Here is an 18437-nt window from a genome sequence, read left to right on the forward strand (position 1 = left end):
CGACAAGTTGATGCCCAGATTGGCTGATTTGTTATCCTGATAGCCACCGTACTCACTGGAACCCCCTCCACCGCCACCATACTGCATTCCACCTGTCACATCCAACTTGTCCTTTCCGCCAGGTTTTCATCGCTTTATCGATCAGCTCATGCATCTTGTGCCACTCTGTGATTCCTTGGTTTTTGCCGTTTTCATCCAATAAGGTGTAATTCTCCAACGACCGCAGATCGTAGATGTAATCCTGCAAATGTGTCGCGTTAATGGTTTGTTAATAATGTTAGTTACGTTTGAAATTGAGATGGGCCAACAATGGTCTTAGTCGAGCCAGCAGTAAACAGTATCATCAATTTTAGTTTATAAACAAATATGGATGTTATGGTTGCCAGTAAGCATTCATTTTCGCTCAAAATTTTGACAGGTAGGTCGACATGCAGAAACACCTTCTGAAATCCAAAAACTCGCTAGAAACACAATCAACACAAGCACAAGGTGGCAGAGTGAATTACCCCCTCGATTGGATAGTTTGCCTGATCATCAGGAATATAGCCGAACGGAAGCCCTTTCTTCTTTGGCATAAGTAGAATCTCTCTGGTAAGTAGAATTGGATATTTAAGTGCTAAATTATTGAAATAACATTTAAATAATAAAAATCGTAGAACAATTATTATGAAACCAACAAAATTCATGCATGATTCAAGCAATGGCTGCAAATTGTAACCACCCGATGCCTGCATTGGAATACGTTTTACAAGAGGCTCTTCTATTTTTCTTTAATTTGGTTGGTCACGTCTCCATATCAACATGAATCGATGTGGTATGGCTGTTAACATAACCATGTCCGCATGTTTTTCCGGCTGCCTAAATTTGCGTGGAAGGTTCTTCTAACTTCGCCCGGGAATTTCTCACTCATTGTGTCAGAAGCGTCTACCGGTTTCGTTTGGAAGCTTTCCTGACTTCGCACTAAAGATTCGTCAAACTTTCTCCGGAAATTTCTACCAATTTTCCCCAAAAGTTTTTCCAACTTTCCTGACGGTGGTGTATTTTTACCCTCCCCCCCCCCCACCATCGCCTCTGAATAAGCTCTTACATTTTCCGCAAGGAAGTCCTGGGTTGTGTGGTCATTTTTAATATAAAATATGCTTATCATGGTTTTTTTTTCAGAAAAAAATGCTTCTCGGGAAGTCAAACTAGTTTCCTGGGAATCGGGAAATGATGATTCTGGTAAATTTCCCGGGCAGGAAACACTAGATGGTGTTCTTTCAAGACCAAGGAAGTAGGAATTTGGCCAAATGTTTTTAGAAGATTAATTTTAGCTCATGAAAATTAACACTCAATCTCTCAAAATCGGTCAAAGAGGTTTCACATTTTGTTGCACTACATGTGTGAAATGAGGAAACTCGCCATTAATAATTATTATTAATAATTACGGTATACCGTAACAAGCAACATTTTATTTACCAGTATTCATAAAGGAAGAGGGTTTAAATCTCTGAGAATATTTAGCTGGAAAAAGTCAGAGTTAGGGTCATCTCTCTTCAGAAGCGTTTGTTGTGTCCCCTGATACTCCTGCGAAAAGACATCAAACAGGAACGGGTTGAATCTTCATCGTCTGGTGTTGTTGTGATGCTCAATATTTAGCACAAAAGGAGTATTCTTGAATGCGGTTTTTAATTTAACTTTTCATCCCAGGTCAGAATAGGTTAGTTCTGGCCAACTTCACAGTTGATTCTATTCTGAAATGTATATGAAGTTTGTCAATGAGCGATTGTCGAAGGGATGTAGGAACCACCACATACAATTGTTTCATACTGGGATTGTCCAGAATCCCCCTTTGGATTGACTGGATTATTTGGAATCCTCCCTGGGACTGTCATGAATCCCCCTCAATATTGAGTGAATTCCTGTGATTGTGCGGAATCTCCCCTGGGATAGTCCATATTCCTTCTTTGGATTTTCCGAAGTCCACTTTAATATTGTTGGGAAGCCGAACTGGGATTGTCTGAAATTCTTCTTAGGCTTGTTCGGAATCTCTACTGAGACTGTCGTAAATCCTCTTTGCGATTGACTAGAACCCTTCTAGGGATTGCACAGAATCCCCCTGTAATAGAACGTCATCGGCTTGGCAGTAAAGCAACTCTGACTGTTCCGTAAGGTCACCATAAAAATCCTGTTGTTGCAGTTCACTCAGTTCACACAGTTCAAATATCCTCAAGCTAACGTTGTAAGAACAATAAGTGTTGCGTCTTGTCTCCCGTCGCGTCTTGTGAGTGTCGTGTAGTTCTTACGTTAGCACAAAACCTAAAAAATAAGCTTGTAGTTCTTTTCGTACACGTGAAATTGCCCTTCTATTGCCGAAAGATCTTCCCGGTTAAGCATTTCAAACACACCGTTTAAAATGTTGTTGCTTTGCTTTGCTTGACAGTAGGGTTTTTGATCTAATTTCTGTCCTACTAAGCACAACCCGCGCTTTACCTCTCTTTTCTGAACGAATTTAAACAAAAAATGGAATATTTCTGTCGAAGATGACTTGCAAATTTATTCACCTTTCCATACGTACCGTTGGATTTGATAAAAAGTCACAAATTGATGAGATATTGTCTAAAATCTAACACTGCTTCTTGCTTCTAAATTCGTTCTACGAGTTTCAATTCCGTCCTAACGCATTGAAACGCCATTAGATTTTCTTCGTCCTACAGATAAACGTAGAAAAAGGGGATCGCTAGGAGCGCTTCTTTTGTTTTGAGAACAATGAGCGTAAATATTCATACAATGCGCTCTAATAGGGTTTATGTTGTAGCTAATGAACTAGCGCATCGTAACAACCCTATTATTGATTTGTGCACGGTGAAATCATTGATATTATTGATCTTTTCTGATCGATAGAACGGAAATGGGCGATTACGACGAAGTAGCGCTCTACCCTATCGGTTGCTATGTGTATTTGATGTTGAGCAACGCGAGTTACCCAGAGTTACGAATTTTGATGACCTAAAAATGGATCATTGAAGATGCTGAGGTTTTGACAGCACCGTACTGTGGCTACCACAGTATTTTACATTGGTTCGTCCGTATACAGTAGCGCCAAATGAAAGCTGTGGTGGGTTCAAAACTCAGCCATCTAAAATGATCCATTAATCCTATTTCACGACTTTCCATTTTATGGATGATTTTATAAGCTTGACATATAGTTAATAGTGTAATCTATCATCATGCATCACTTAAAACTCAAAAAAAGTTTTCTTTGTCGTGAAATTGAGAAGAAAACATCATACGCCCTGATAATTTCTTACATGTTGTTACCCCCCAAATCTTCCATCCTTTGAACTGCCAACACTGGTGATACGCCGTGGAAGTACACCATCGGGATTTTTTGTTTGTTGTTCCGCCTTGGCTCTTCGTTCGCAAATTTTGTGAGAGTGGAATTACGCCCGGAGATTTTTTTGGTCTTCTTTTTGTTCGTTGTTTACACGTGAAATATCAATCGGATTCGTTTCAAATGAATCGGGCGTGACTAGATACTACAGAATCAATACGTTTGGCATATTAAAACAATATTATTCGTTGTTCTGGTGCAAGGCGTAACAACCAGTTGCATCATCGAGTTGAAAGTTGGAAATACGCCATGTAAGAAGAAACGTTTTTGATGATATGAAGTGATATTTTCTTCTACTTTTTCGTGTTTATCGAGTAGTTTGTGAATTGTTCTCTCTATATGTGCCAAAATATGGTTTGTTTACATTTTGGCTCTTCCGCCCCTTTCAAATGTTAGTCTAGAAATAACCCGGTTAACCCCAAACGGTGCAGCAACTTTTTCTGCTACTTTTTTCCATCAGTGTCGTCCATCACCTTTTGAAACTCACCACAAGAGGCGCTTCCTACTTTGCACTTTCCCATTTTCCAGTTCTCAACCACCGCGATTTGTTTACATTCCAGTGTGTGTTCCCCCGTGCCAGACATTTTGACATTTCTTCACATCGTTTTCGCATTCGCATTTCTAGTTCAGTTTGTTGTGCAGTATTTACGTGAATATCCGGGAATTAATCATAAATATCCCAAAATGTCTCTCGCTATGAAGAGACCACTTCCGGAACCGACGCAAACAATCCAAGTACGGTTCGAATAGGTTTTTCCCCTCGACTTGTTTACACCGCTTCTTTTCTCCCTCAGGAACCGTCTCCGATCGTTCCGCAGTTGCTCGGTTCATCGAGCGGCAGCACCGCTTCCGCTCGTATCTACAAACGTATCCGCCTAACGGCCCGAAAGATCAGCGGGACGACCACTTCGATTCTCGCGTACGTGAACCTGCTGGAAGATACGACCAACAGCAACGATGCCCTGCAAGTGCTGATCAAGATTTCCGAAGCGATGCAGTTCGAGGAGAGCGAATTCCCGGAGGCAGTTCGCAATCTGGTGGAGCATTTCCGGAGGGAGCCGGAATCGGCAGTGAGAGTGAAGATTCTATCGCTGTTTGGAGATTTGGCGACCGAAACCGGAATCGATTGTCCGCAGTTGGTGGATGAGGTGATTGGACTGCTGAAGGGAGAAACCTCGGCGAAAGTGTTTTCACAGGGATTACAGGCTTTGGAGAGGATCGGGAAAGCTTGCACCCCGACGGTGGCGAACGTGAACAAGATGGTGTTCTTTGCGAAGAGTAAGCTTTTCTCGCCGAGCCATAACGTTCAGAGACATGCGATTCTGCTGCTGGGAGAATTCGTGCTGGTTTCCGATGCCGAGAAGGAAAGCTTGGAGTTGATTGGGAAGTATACAGATTCACCAGATGCGAGGGTAAGGGCGCAGGCTTTCCGGTCGATGTTGACGCTGGGAGAGAGAGGAGTTGTTCTGCCGCCATCGCTTTATGCGAGAGTTTGCAGTGCTTTGACGGATGATTACGAATGCGTTCGACGGGAAGCGCTGCAAATGGTGTATCAGCTGGGGGTGAGGCATCCGGAGCAGGGTATAAATATTCCGGAGTCGGACCAGGAGATTCGATTGATTGATGATGCTTTTGGGAAGGTTTGCAGTGCGATTTGTGATTTATCGATGAATATACGGACACAGGCGGCTGATCTGCTGGGAGGGATGACGATGGTTAACGATGAGTTCCTACATCAGACGTTGGACAAAAAGTTGATGAGCAATATGCGAAGGAAGAAGAGCTTACACGAGAGGAATGCGGATAACTTCACCAGTGGGGAGTGGTCCAGCGGCAAGAAGTGGGCAGATGACGCTCCTAAAGAGCTGGTTAATGCAGATTCGGTATCGCTGATGGCGTCTGGAGCTTGTGGGGCGTTGGTGCAGGGATTGGAGGACGAGTTCTTGGAAGTACGGACGGCTTCGGTGAACTCAATGTGCAAGTTAGCTTTGAAGAATCCTCCGTTTGCGGTGACCTCGCTGGATTTCCTGGTGGACATGTTCAATGACGAAATCGAAGAGGTTCGACTGAGGGCAATCTACAGTTTGACAGCCATTTCAAAGCATATCATTCTGCGAGAGGATCAACTGGAGACAATGCTGAGTTCCTTGGAGGATTATTCGGTGGAAGTTCGTGAAGGACTTCACCTGATGTTGGGAGCTTGCAAGGTGTCCACCAAGGCGTGTATGTCTTTGGTGGTTCAAAAAGTACTGGATGTGCTTCTTAAATATCCTGAAGATCGACTGTCCACCTTTGGATGTATGCAACGCGTTGGTCAAAAACATCCGGAAATCTGTATGTCACTCACCCCCCAGCTACTGCAGGATCATCCCTTCTTCGACAGTGCCGAGCGTGATGTCGAAGATCCTTCGTACATCTGCATCCTGATAATGCTTTTCAATGCAGCTCAACATCTCCCTCCGATGCTTAGTCTTTTCCCCGAAACGATAGTCAAGCACTATGCCTACCTTCGAGACACGATGCCGAATTTCGTTCCCCACCTCAATGTCGGAGGCCAATCGACTGAACTCGCCTTAACCGGATCCACTGGATCCAGGCAGTTTTTGGAAACGCTCCTCAACAACATTCAACTGGCCTATTCCGCTCCACAAGCTCGCCAAGCCTTGCTCAAGACAGCCCAAGAAAATCTTGACCGGCTGGCAGAAATCGATCCATCCTTTTCCGGAACAGCTAACTTCACGGCAGTGTTCCTCGGCACGCAGCTTATGATGGAACAGCTCCAGGTCGCTACCACCGGTCAACCCACGAAGGCTCCCCTCAAAGACTGTCTCGGTCAATTGATTCGCAAATGTCTCAAACTGCAAAACCTCTTCTCCAGTCTAACCCTGGAAGATGAACTCCTGGTGAAGCAGATGTGTCTCCGAGCCAGCGCCCTCAATTTGGTCCTGGTGGTAAAAGATCGCTCCCAGAGTGCTCTCGCACCGTGTCAGCTTCTTCTCCACATTGCAGCCGATGCCAGCAACTTTCTGCAAGAGAACAGTTCCCTGTCGGCAGATTCCTTCACCAGCGCCATTCTGACGAAACTGGCTTCGATTGGTGATCCCCGACCGGGACGGGTGTTTCGTGAAATTTTACCCGTAGTACAAGCTGCCGCTCCCGTTGTTATTCCAAGAATCAACACTAATGTAAGTTCGTTGTTAGGTTTTCAAATGTGAAATTCGCCTAATGTTGAAATTTTCCACAGATCAAAATGTGCAAAGCCCGCATCCTGGAACCGTCGGAATCATCTTTCAACTCGGACAACGTCATCAAAGTGACGGCCGGGCTGATTGCTGCCGTGCCGCTGGTGGCCGAGTTGGAAAACCTACAGGAAAGCCAACGACAAGATCTCCGACTCAAGATCAAGTATCCCGACCAGAATGTTCACGTGATCGTTCCGAGGAAGAAGGACCTCAAGAAGATTATGACCGAACAGGGTGAAAGCCAGTCGCATTGGCGCCTGCGGACAACGGTGCTGCTGTCGCATGGCGTATGGACCGAGGCATCGCCGGTGGACATTAGCATTTGCCTGTCGGTACGGCCCGGTAGTGAGTTGGAACTGTGCAAGCCGGTTAAGGTGCACTTCGCTCCGAAACCGGTCAAGAGGGGTATTTAAGGGACAGAGTGCTTAGGTAAGTCGTACACAAATATATTATAATTCAATAGGTAGTGGATATTTCGCCATATTTCACTTCCAAAAGTGTATATCACATCCTGAAAACTATCCGGTGTTTTGTGCAGTCGTATCTCCATGTACACGGCTGCTGAATTTGACTCATTTTTTCAGTTCCGTTTACATAAATTCGCAGAAACGAAGGTCCATTTCACGGAAACCTATTTCGCAGAAGTTCATTTGACGGAATGTGTTGCGAACGACCCTCGTCTGTGAGCCTACCTCCAAATCAACACTTCGGTACCAACTGAACAGGCGAAAGCTGAAAAAACGAGATCATGGAGAAGAACAAAGAGTGCTTATAACAAAGCTGAATTGATATGACACGATGTCGAAAAAGATTATCTAAATTTATGTGCCTAATTTTTGCGTCTATATTTACATTTAAACGAAGACAACAAATCAAGAAGACTGGCAACTTTGCCAGAATCCAAGCAACAGATACAGTAGCGCTGCGCTTGAGTGAAGGTGAAAGCAACGCATAGAAAAATGAGCAAATACACAAACCTTTCTTCTGAGGATTTAATCTTTGCTCTCAAGTTCGTTCGAAGCATTTACCTTCGAGCGGCAGATGACGCGATTGTACCTGTCTCATAGCGTTCGTATGACAAATTGGAAGAGTTGCCAGTCTTCTTGATATGAAGTCTTTGATTTAAACCTAAATTTGTTATTCTACACATGCAGTGAGTTGAACAAATAACAGTTTTGTTTATTGAAGTGCTAATTACAATGAAATTTATTATCCTAAAAATTGTTATAGGTTAAGTTGATTTGCACTCTGCCTTGAGCCGCCTCTAGACAGAAAAGAAAACTATAGTTATTGATGTGATGTGATGTGAATAGAACCCACCATCAGTGCAAGGATTACCTATGACTGCAGATACTTCACTGGTTGTAAAGTTCTGCCTGATGGTTTGTTGCAGCAGGGTGAATCAACTTCACCTTTGGAAGACAAACGACAAGATGTAAATCTATCAACACGTGACAAGGGACTGGCGAATCCACGAACCCTTGTCCAGTCTACAAATCCTTTGAAACCCTTAGGCCCCCCAAACCCAGCATATAATAATGTTTGATTAATGAAATGTATTCAAAAAAGGGTTATTTAGAGAGAACAATCTTCAACTGGAACGTACTCACCAAACCAATATATCCGGGAGCGCATTCCCGATGCTTAATTTTCTCTAGTCAACAGTAAACAATTCCTCCTCCAGCGAATCCAACCACACAATAACTAAATATCACTTTTCTTCTTTAAGTCACTCTGTGCACGAGAATAGAAAACTATAGTTATTCTGCACAGATTTAAGGAAAGAAGTGGTAAACTATCTGTGGAGCCACAAGGAAGAGATGAGAGACATTCTGATGGCCGAAATCGTGACACCAAATGAGTACCGGAATGATGAGCAGATGGAATCAAAAATGGTACAATATATACAGGAGTTGGCGAAAGAAGGCACATGGGCAGGAGCAGAATCGATATTGGCAGTCAAGGAAATCTTGGAGCTCAACATAATAGTGTTTAACCCTCATTATGCGCCTCTGGAGTTCAAATACGGAAATGGATCAGGAAGAACAATAATGCTGTACTACAACGGAATCAACCATTACGACAGTGTGTGGAGAGGAACTACAGAACCGGAAAAAGAGGTAAAGGAAAATGCTTGCGAAGAGGATCTAACAACAGATGTGAATGGAAAAACGGCAGGAGATGAAAAAAATGAGAAAGTAGATATTTTGAATAAGTGCTATTGGATATCAGTTAACGGAAAACGATTGAAAGCAAGAAGGATTATAGAAGGAAAGGACAGTTATCTTTGGGCAATGAGCCACCAACTAAGCGGAATTGATCCAGGAGCGAAAGAATTTGCGGAGCTCCCGGAAGCATTGAAAATAGATATGTTGAAGCTTAAAGAAAACAATCTGGAAGATGAAGAAAAATTACAAACAACGGATGAGATATGGAGAATGGTGGCGAATGCTTGGCAAAGGACAATAAGGATATTCAAAGTAAACGGAATGGAAAGATACTTTGAACCAGAGAACATTCAAGCGTCAAACGTAGAAATCAAACTACTACAAACAGATCTCAATGGAGTGGTCCAAGTAGACAGTGTTGAAAGAGTGACAGGAAAACAACAAAAAGTAACAAAACAGACACAACCAAAAGAAAATAATGAAGGAGCAAAAGGAGACTCAACTAGAAGCCATAAGAACAACACAACAAATAAAAAGGCAAATAACATTATCAAAATGGCTTCAATAAACGTAAGAGGATGCTGCCAATCAACGAAAAGGATCGAAATCGACGACGAATTACAAAGAGCTGGAATTGATATTGCAGTACTGCAAGAAGTCAACATATTAGGTAGAAAAATAGATACTTTCAATTATGAATGGTGGCTATCAGACAGAAAAGATAGCAACAATATGAGGGGATTAGCCATACTAAAACGAAAACACGGAAAGGTTAGAGTTAGGAATATAAAGAATGTAAATAGAAATATCATGTCAGCAGTAATTGAATATGAAGGAGAAAATGAAGATTGGCTGGTAGTGAATGTACACGCTCCGAATTCAAATGCAAACTCATTTTATGCAAATTTAGGAGTATATGTGAATGGAAACCCAAAGAAAAACCGAATTATTATTTTAGGGGATTTTAACTCACAAATAGGGAAACAGAATACAGAGGAAGAAGAAAGGGACAGGTTAGGAAAATTTGTTGGACACGAAAAAACGAATGAAAACGGAGAATTCATGAAAATATTCCCAAAAATACATAAAATGAATGTGGTTTCTATGAGGTTTGATAGGTCCGTATTAATAACTTGGACAAATAGAAGGTATAGCTCACAAATAGATCATGTAGTAACTGCACAGGATACAATTGTCAAAATCAAATACGTGAGAGCGAATTGGACCATAATTCAGACAGATCACAAAATGTTAAGGGTAGGGATAATGTCGAAACAATGGGAACAGGAAAATAGGAAGAGTAAACCTACACAAACAATTATGGCAAGTAATCTACAACAAAAAGAAACTAAGGAAGCTTTTCACGGGGAACTAAAAAAGTATGGATCGTTAGATACAGAAAAATGCACAGTAACAGAAGCATACAGTAAAATAGCAGAAAAAGTAAACAATTGTGCAAAACAGGTGCTACGTAGTGCAAAGATCCCGTTAACACCTGGAAGAAGGAAAGCTATAGAATCACTAAATAAAGCACGAAAAAGAATGAGGTTTGCAAAAGAAAAAGGAATAGCTACAGAATGGCATAGGCAAAACGTAAATTGTAGAAGACAGGAGTATATATTTAAAGTGAAAGAACACAATGAGAAAAAAGTTTTCAAATTTTACAATGAATTACAACACTACGAGGTAGGAGAGAGAATCAAGAGATCGTATATATCAGTCCGCATCGTGCTCTCTTGCCGTGCGGATCTATTTGCTTTTTGCTTAAGGAAGTGTTACTAATACCTAAAGCTACAACAAATTTAAACAGCACTTTTCAGTGCTCAACCTGTAAAAATTTTCTACCTTGTTCAACTCCTCTTATTCCTCTTCGATCCTTGTTTGGACCCTACCCGTGGTAATCCTTCTTGGATATCGATTTGGAAAATTCCTCTTCGATCCTTCAGATTCTTATAATAATCTGCTTGGAAGTCGATTTGGATAAAAATTTACTGCCGCCATGGCGCCTAAACGCAAAAGAAAGGGGCAAACTCTTGACCCCCCTTCTGATGAAATTAATTTGAGTAATCAATTTGATTTGCTCACGGATGATGAGAATGATCCATCATCCAAGAAAAAATCTAGTAAACTTTCCCGGCTTAATGCCAAGAAGGAAAAGATTCCCCCTATTGTAATAACCACTACCGATTTCCATGCTCTTCGCATGGAACTTTTGAATTTCGTGAAAGTTAAGTTTTCACTACAAATTGGACGTCGGGGTGAATGCCGTGTATTGGCTGAAACCTTGGACGGATTTAAATGCCTTCTCAAGTATCTTACTGAGAAGAAGCACAATTTTTTTTACTTACGACACCAAAACTGAACGTGTGTTCAAGGTTGTCATGAAAGGTCTGCCCAGTGGTGAATCCCTGGATCAGATCAAAGATGAACTGGCAAAATTACTTGGAGTTGTGCCACTCCAAGTAATCAAAATGAAAATGAAATCCCGTCCTGGCGATTCGCGCAACGGGATTTCTAATGATTTTTATTTAGTTCACTTCAAGTCTAGTGAACTAAACAACCTTAAGGCCTTAGAAAAAGCTAGCCTTATGCTCCATGTCCGAGTGAAGTGGGAACACTTCAGGAAGACTGGAGGAAATTTCCAAAACCTCACTCAGTGCCGTAAGTGCCAGGGATGGGGTCACGGAACTAAAAATTGCTACATGCCAGCTAAATGCATGAATTGTGGTGATTCCTCTCACGCAAAGGACAACTGTCCTGTGAAGGAAGATCCTAAGAAATTTAAATGTTCAAATTGTGGTGAAAACCACAAATCCAATTTTTGGGAATGTAAGACTCGCAAAGCGATCCTACAATCTCGTTCTAACCGACAGGTAGGAAACGCTCCACGTTTCCGACCAGGTACAAATTCCTCTGCTGTTAACAACGGTCAGCGAGGAACAAATTCTACATCCGTACCCGTAGGTACAAATATCTCCCCTGCTTCAAATGTTTCATCTGTACCTACTCCCCTTGCTGCTAACAATGTTCAGCGAGTTAATGGAGCTACCTATGCTGCTATTGCAGCGGGTAGAAATCAAAATACTAACCAACGTTCTAACGGAAATTTTGACAATTTTGACTTAGGAAGCATTACTGCCCCTAAAATGGAATTTTTACAGAATTCATTAATTGACATGATTTCTGATATGCTTAAATCTAACTCCATGTTTGATGCTATTCAAACTGGAGTAAAATTTGCTAATAATATTGTCATGACTTTAAAATTCAGTAATGGATTTTAAAGCATTAAACATTTTAAATTGGAATGCTCGATCTCTTAAAGATAATGAAGACGAGCTATTTAATTTTTTGAGAGTTCATAACGTGCATATTGCCGTTATAACTGAAACGTTCCTTAAACCTGACCATAAGGTTAAGAAGGACGCAAATTACTTGATTTATAGAAATGATCGTCTTGATGGACCCTGTGGTGGCGTTGCCATCATTATTCATAGACGAATCAAGCATAAAATTCTTTCTTCATTTGAAACCAAAGTTTTTGAAACTTTGGGAGTTTCTGTTGAAACAAAATTTGGACAACTTACGTTTATAGCTGCCTATTTGCCATTCCAATGCGTAGGCCAGCAAAAAAATTTCTCAAGGGTGACCTCCAGAAACTTACCCGTCATAGGTCTAAATTCTCCATTATTGGTGATTTTAATGCAAAACACCGCTCATGGAATAATGCTCAAAGCAATTCCAATGGTAATATTCTGTTTGATGATTGTTCTGCAGGTTATTACACTATTCAATATCCAAACAGCCCAACATGCTTTTCTTCTGCAAGAAATCCCTCAACTATTGATTTGGTCTTAACTGATTCATGTCATTTTTGTAGCCAATTGGTTACCCATGCTGACTTCGGTTCTGATCACCTTCCAGTAACTTTTGAAATATCCCAAGAAATAATTTCTAATCCCAACAGCTTTACTTTCAATTACCATAGGGCTGATTGGGAGCAATATCGAACATTTATGGAATATAACTTCGATCCAAACATTCCTTTGCAAACCAAAGATGAAATTAATTATGCTCTTGAATCTCTGACTACTTCTATAGTTGAAGCAAGAGCTGCCTCAGTACCAAAATGCGAGGTTAAATTCGATTCAATTATAATAGACGATGATCTTCAGCTCTTGATCCGTCTTAAAAATGTCCGTAGGAGACAATTTCAAAGAACACGCGATCCTGCCATGAAAGTTATCTGGCGGGATTTGCAAAAACAAATTAAAAAGCGATTCTCTGCCCTGAGGAACAAAACTTTTGAAAATAATGTTTCTAAATTAGACCCGAGTTCCAAACCCTTTTGGAAACTCACAAAAATTTTGAAAAAACCTCAAAAGCCAATTCCAGCGCTTAAAGAAGGTGGTAAAATTTTGATCACAAATTTGGAAAAAGCTCAGAAACTTGCTAAGCAATTCGAGAGTTCCCATAATTTCAGTTTGGGTCTTACTAGTCCTATTGAGAATCAGGTTGCTCGGGATTTTCGGAATATTTTCTCTCGGGAAAATATTTTTGATGATTCATGGGGGACTGATTTGGACGAAGTAAGGTCTATAACTAAAAAATTTCAAAATATGAAAGCTCCAGGTGATGATGGAATTTTCTATATCCTCATCAAAAAACTCCCAGAGAGTACCTTGTCTTTCCTGGTAAAATTATTTAACAGATGTTTCCATTTGGCATACTTTCCTGATAAATGGAAAAATGCAAAAGTTGTTCCAATTTTGAAGCCGGATAAAAATCCAGCTGAAGCTTCTAGCTACCGTCCAATAAGTTTGCTTTCTTCAATAAGTAAACTTTTTGAAAAAAATAATTTTGAATAGAATGATGCTTCACATCAATACGAACTCAATTTTTGCAGATGAGCAGTTTGGATTTCGCCATGGGCATTCAACTACTCATCAACTCTTGAGAGTTACCAATTTAATTCGTTCAAACAAATCTGAAGGCCACTCAACTGGAGTTGCTCTTCTAGACATAGAAAAAGCATTCGACAGTGTCCCTGATTTGCCTCAGGGTTGCCACAAATCTTTGTTCGCTGATGACACAGGCATTTCCGCTAAAGGAAGAAGTCTTCGTGTTATTTGCAGCAGACTTCAGAAAAGTTTAGATATTTTCTCTTCTTATTTACAAAAATGGAAGATTTCTCCCAACGCTTCCAAAACTCAACTTATAATATTTCCACATAAGCCCAGGGCTTCCTTTTTGAAACCTAGTAGTAGTCACATAGTCACTATGAACGGAGTTCCAATTTCCTGGTCAAACCAAGTGAAATATCTTGGATTAATACTTGACCAAAAATTAACTTTTAAAGATCACATTGAGGGCATTCAAGCCAAATGTAACAAATATATAAAATGTTTGTATCCTCTTATTAACAGGAAATCCAAACTTTGCCTGACGAATAAACTTCTAATATTTAAACAAGTTTTTAGACCGGCCATGCTTTACGCTGTGCCAATATGGTCTAGTTGTTGCACTACCAGGAAAAAAGCACTTCAAAGGATTCAGAACAAAATTCTGAAGATGATTTTGAAGTTGCCTCCCTGGTACAGTACTACCGAAGTACATAGAATTTCGAATGTTGAGACTTTAGCACAAATGTCCAACAAAATAATTAATAATTTCCGGCAAAAATCGTTACAATCCTCAATTGCAACGATTAATTCCCTTTATACTTAGATAAGATTTAGTTTTAGCTATTTAGTTTTAAGCTATCAATTGTTATACTGACATGCAGGTTTAAAAAACCTGTTTAAAATACTGAATTGCCAAGACAGGAACAATGTAAAAACACTTAGATATATATCATAACAATTAAGGCTGGTAAGTTAATGTAGTAACTGGAGCACCTAGGTTAAAAATGAAATGTAATTTATTTTGAATTTGGAACAAATAAAGAGTTAAAAAAAAAAAAAAAAAAAAAAAAAAAAAAGAGATCGTATAGGTTCTTACAACAATTTGTTAGGAAAAAAATATCAAAAAAACCACTAATTCCAATGAAAAAATGGATCGATGAACTAGAGCTAACGGAAGGACAGCAATTGGAAGTAGGAGAAGATAAAGAAGAACTAACAGAAGCGCCAACGAAAGTAGAAATAGAGGAGATCATAAAAGGGTTAGCAAATGGAAAAGCAGCGGGTCTAGATGGAATCAAGAATGAATTTTTAAAATACAGCGATGAGGACAGCATAGATGAGATATACAGCATCATAAAGCGGGTATGGACAACCAACGAAATGCCAGAACAGTGGAAACAAACATATCAAGTACCAATACCGAAGAAAAAATCAGCAAAAGAAACAGGAGATTATAGGAGAATAACGCTTTGTAATATAGGATATAAAATTTATACAAGATGGCTGGTAAACAGATTACGTAAGTACGCAGGAAATCCAGGATATCACCAGGCAGCTTTCACACAGAACAGATCAACGGATGACCAAATGTATTTTGCGAGGAGATATTTGGAGGAAAATTGGAACTGCGGGAACACAATTATAGTAGCATCGGTAGATATTAAGAAAGCGTTCGATTTTGTTGAAATAGCTTCGGTGAGTAGTACTTTTACTGAAGAATTGAACAGTTTGTAGTAGTATGCTAAACGTTCGCTAACTGCAATACTTTCAACTGGAATTTCGTTTTAACTAAAAATCCGGTAATTGCAACAATATTTACTTACCGGTCACTAATCTGTTAAATTGGTGAAATTTGAAATGACCAATGTAAACATGGCTGAACATTGATACATTTTAATTGCAGTTGACAGATGTTTTGACTCAAAATGCATTCAGTTAGTGAATGCCGTAGCTAGGTGAATCGTAAACATGCTTCAGTTGGCAAACGTCTAGTGTTCAAACATTAAAAGTAGATTGATTAAATTAAAAATTTAATAACGAAATTCTAAAAACTCAATTAGGTGCAGCAAATTCTGGAAGAATTGAATGTACCTAGTCATTTAATCAACAGAGTAATACAGGCGCTGAATGCAGAACGTACGTGTGTGCGCTGGGAAGGAGTATACTCAGAGGAAAGGATTGAAGGAAAAGGGAATTAAGCAAGGATGCCCACTATCACCCTACATCTTCACATTAATTATCCAAAAAGTTTTGAAGGAAGTCAAAAAGAAATGTCCCAATTTAAACTTGTTAGAATTAAATAATGGTAAATTACCGGTAGTTTTAGCATTTGCTGATGATTTGTTATTTATAGAGGTATCAGTAGATCAAATAGAATCTATAATCAAACAGTTAAAACAAGAATTAAGGAAAATAGGATTAGAAATCAATGTAGAGAAAAGCCCAATAATGATAAGAGAGCCATTGTCAGACAGGAACATACCAGAAACAATTAAAATAGATGGAGAAAAGTACGTGGTAGTTAAAAATATGAGATATCTAGGAACATTTTTAACAGAAACTTTGGATAGGCCACAAACAACAAGAAAAAGGTGCATGCAAGCGATTAATAGTAGTAAAATAATTATAGAATTCATAAGACGATATAAGCCCCCGTGGGCACTTTCCAAACTTATTTATAAAACAGTAGTCTCACCAGCTATTACATATGGATTGAAAGCAGCAGCTCTGATAAAAAGAAATAGAAAGTCAATCAGTAGGTATGAATTACAAATATTAAAAGAGATGTTAAGATATTCTAGGAATAGGCCAAAGGGAAGAATAACAGTTTCAAGCTTATTAGATGGAAAATCAGCAGTTAAAAAAGTTAGGGTAATGCGCATAAGCTATTGGGGACATATAGAGAGAAGACCAGAAGGACATCCACTAAAAATAGCAAAAAAACTAAAATTTTCTTGGAAAAAAAGAGGTAGGCCGGCAAAAACATGGAATGACAGTTTAAGAGAAGATAAGGAGAAATTACCGGAGATAACAGAAGAACAATGGTTAGAGTTGGTTAAGGACAAAGAGAAATTAAAAAAAAACAGGCAGAGGAAATTTATAAAACTATAGGAAGCGAAGAAGAGTCTGAATCAGAGGTAGAAGACTAGAGAATCTCAAGTACTAAAATAAAATAAGAGAAGGATTAAAAGAAAGACAAAAGATGTTAATAAAGGAGGAGAAAACAGGTTTATTATTTATCGATAATTGTTTGGAGAAGATTAAATTGAATAAACAAATAAGAAGTGACATAACAGCAAGTAACACCAGAATAAAACATATTTATTCAACAAAGAAAAACATTGAACAAATAGAGTACCATAAATTAAAAACATATTCAGTTTGACTACAAATATGTTTATTACAGGTTACAATATTCAAGAAGAGGTACGAAAAACATCGAAAAGTGATAGAGAAAGAGAGAGAAGAGTATTCCACTACAGATGCCGATTATCAACAGGACTCAACGAGAATCGAGATGACAAAGATTCAGCAGCAAGGACACAATACATAAGCGGTGAGATCTAACTGATTACAACTTAATATAAAAATATGAAATGCATGCTACAAAATACGTGCCATCTACAAAGCAGGAATTGCTTTGAGGATGGAAGTGTACACGCAGTACCTATATACATTTTATATCGGTACTACGTGTATGCGGGGCTTGTTGTAAGTGAAAGTAACCTCGGAATGGACGTGAGTAACCAGGCATTCTACAATGGGTTTCTGAATCTCAACAGAGCTATCACCTTTCAACTTCCGGGCTAAAATTGTTTGCAATGGGATCAGTATAAGATAATAATAGATTAGGTTGCAAACATTTTTCTTCCATAAAAACACTGCCGGACAGTGGAAGTTGGATTGTAAATACATACATACATACATATTCTGCACAAACCGGTAAATTTGATAACTTAAAGTTTAATTTGAATATTTCCTAAATTTGATTAATTGTATTCGGGATTCCCTAAGCCTAGCGTAAAATAGATTCTATTCCGGGTTAAAAAATGAAAGAAGATTACAAAACGTAAGTTTTAAGATCATAGTATACATTGTATTCTAAAACACATATTTTTTTTTTGGGAAACTTTAACGCAACACATAATAAATACGTTTAAAATTTCGGAGCTGACTTCTCTATTAGTTGCATAAGCAACATCTTAAAGTTTCGTTTGTTCCCGGATCAAGTATCTATAACAATGCCACGTCGGCCGCAACCACTGGAAAAAGCCAGCCTGGAACAGAATTGTCCTCTCTGTGGGTTGCCTGATTCTAGCCAGATGGTCAGCTGCGAAGAGTGCCAACGGTGGTTTCACTTTGTCTGCACTGATGTGAGTGACGCCCTTGCTGATTACGATTGGAGCTGTCAGAGATGCCGTAGCGCCAGATTCCCTGCTCCAGTACCAACTGCGTCATTCTTGATGCCGCCAGTACATATACCAGCCGTTGAATCCGAAACGCAGCCATTAGTACCACCTCTAGTCTCGCTTCCACCAGGAGGACCAAGTACGTCCTATGAAACTCCCGTTTGTGAATGCCCAACAAGTCAAGCATACGTTCCCCCAGTCAGCCAGACGACATCGACCTATAATAGGGCGTACGATCCTAGGTATGCCTGTGGTAGTCACGTATACTTTCCGCAGATTGAACAAATCATGACAACTGATCCGTCCGTACCAACATTACAACCGAATCCTGTTTCTCAGAT

At 39.7% G+C, this 18437-nt stretch overlaps 1 protein-coding gene across 1 annotated transcript; it reads left to right on the top strand.

The window, feature by feature from the left end:
* The first annotated feature begins 3991 nt into the window (after positions 1 to 3991).
* Positions 3992 to 7077, top strand: IntS4 (integrator complex subunit 4). Its single transcript, XM_065235526.1, has 3 exons — positions 3992 to 4108; positions 4168 to 6558; positions 6618 to 7077. The coding sequence occupies exons 1-3, from the start codon at positions 4058 to 4060 to the stop codon at positions 7026 to 7028; spliced, it is 2853 nt and encodes a 950-aa protein (XP_065091598.1). The 5' UTR covers positions 3992 to 4057; the 3' UTR covers positions 7029 to 7077.
* Positions 7078 to 18437: the final 11360 nt, after the last annotated feature.

The sequence above is a fragment of the Ochlerotatus camptorhynchus genome, unplaced genomic scaffold (assembly GCF_037179485.1).
Source record: "Ochlerotatus camptorhynchus isolate MF236.1 unplaced genomic scaffold, CSIRO-AGI_Acam_v1.1 ptg000493l, whole genome shotgun sequence".
NCBI classification, from domain to species: domain Eukaryota; kingdom Metazoa; phylum Arthropoda; class Insecta; order Diptera; family Culicidae; genus Ochlerotatus; species Ochlerotatus camptorhynchus.

What these genes read in the sequence shown, in the direction of transcription:
- IntS4 (XM_065235526.1), top strand. Translation starts at nt 4,058, where the DNA reads ATGTCTCTCGCTATGAAGAGACCACTTCCGGAACCGACGCAAACAATC. An exon ending in AACCGACGCAAACAATCCAA is followed by an intron (nt 4,109 to 4,167) that starts GTACGGTTCGAA and finishes TTTCTCCCTCAG; the next exon opens with GAACCGTCTCCGATCGTTCC. An exon ending in TTCCAAGAATCAACACTAAT is followed by an intron (nt 6,559 to 6,617) that starts GTAAGTTCGTTG and finishes AATTTTCCACAG; the next exon opens with ATCAAAATGTGCAAAGCCCG.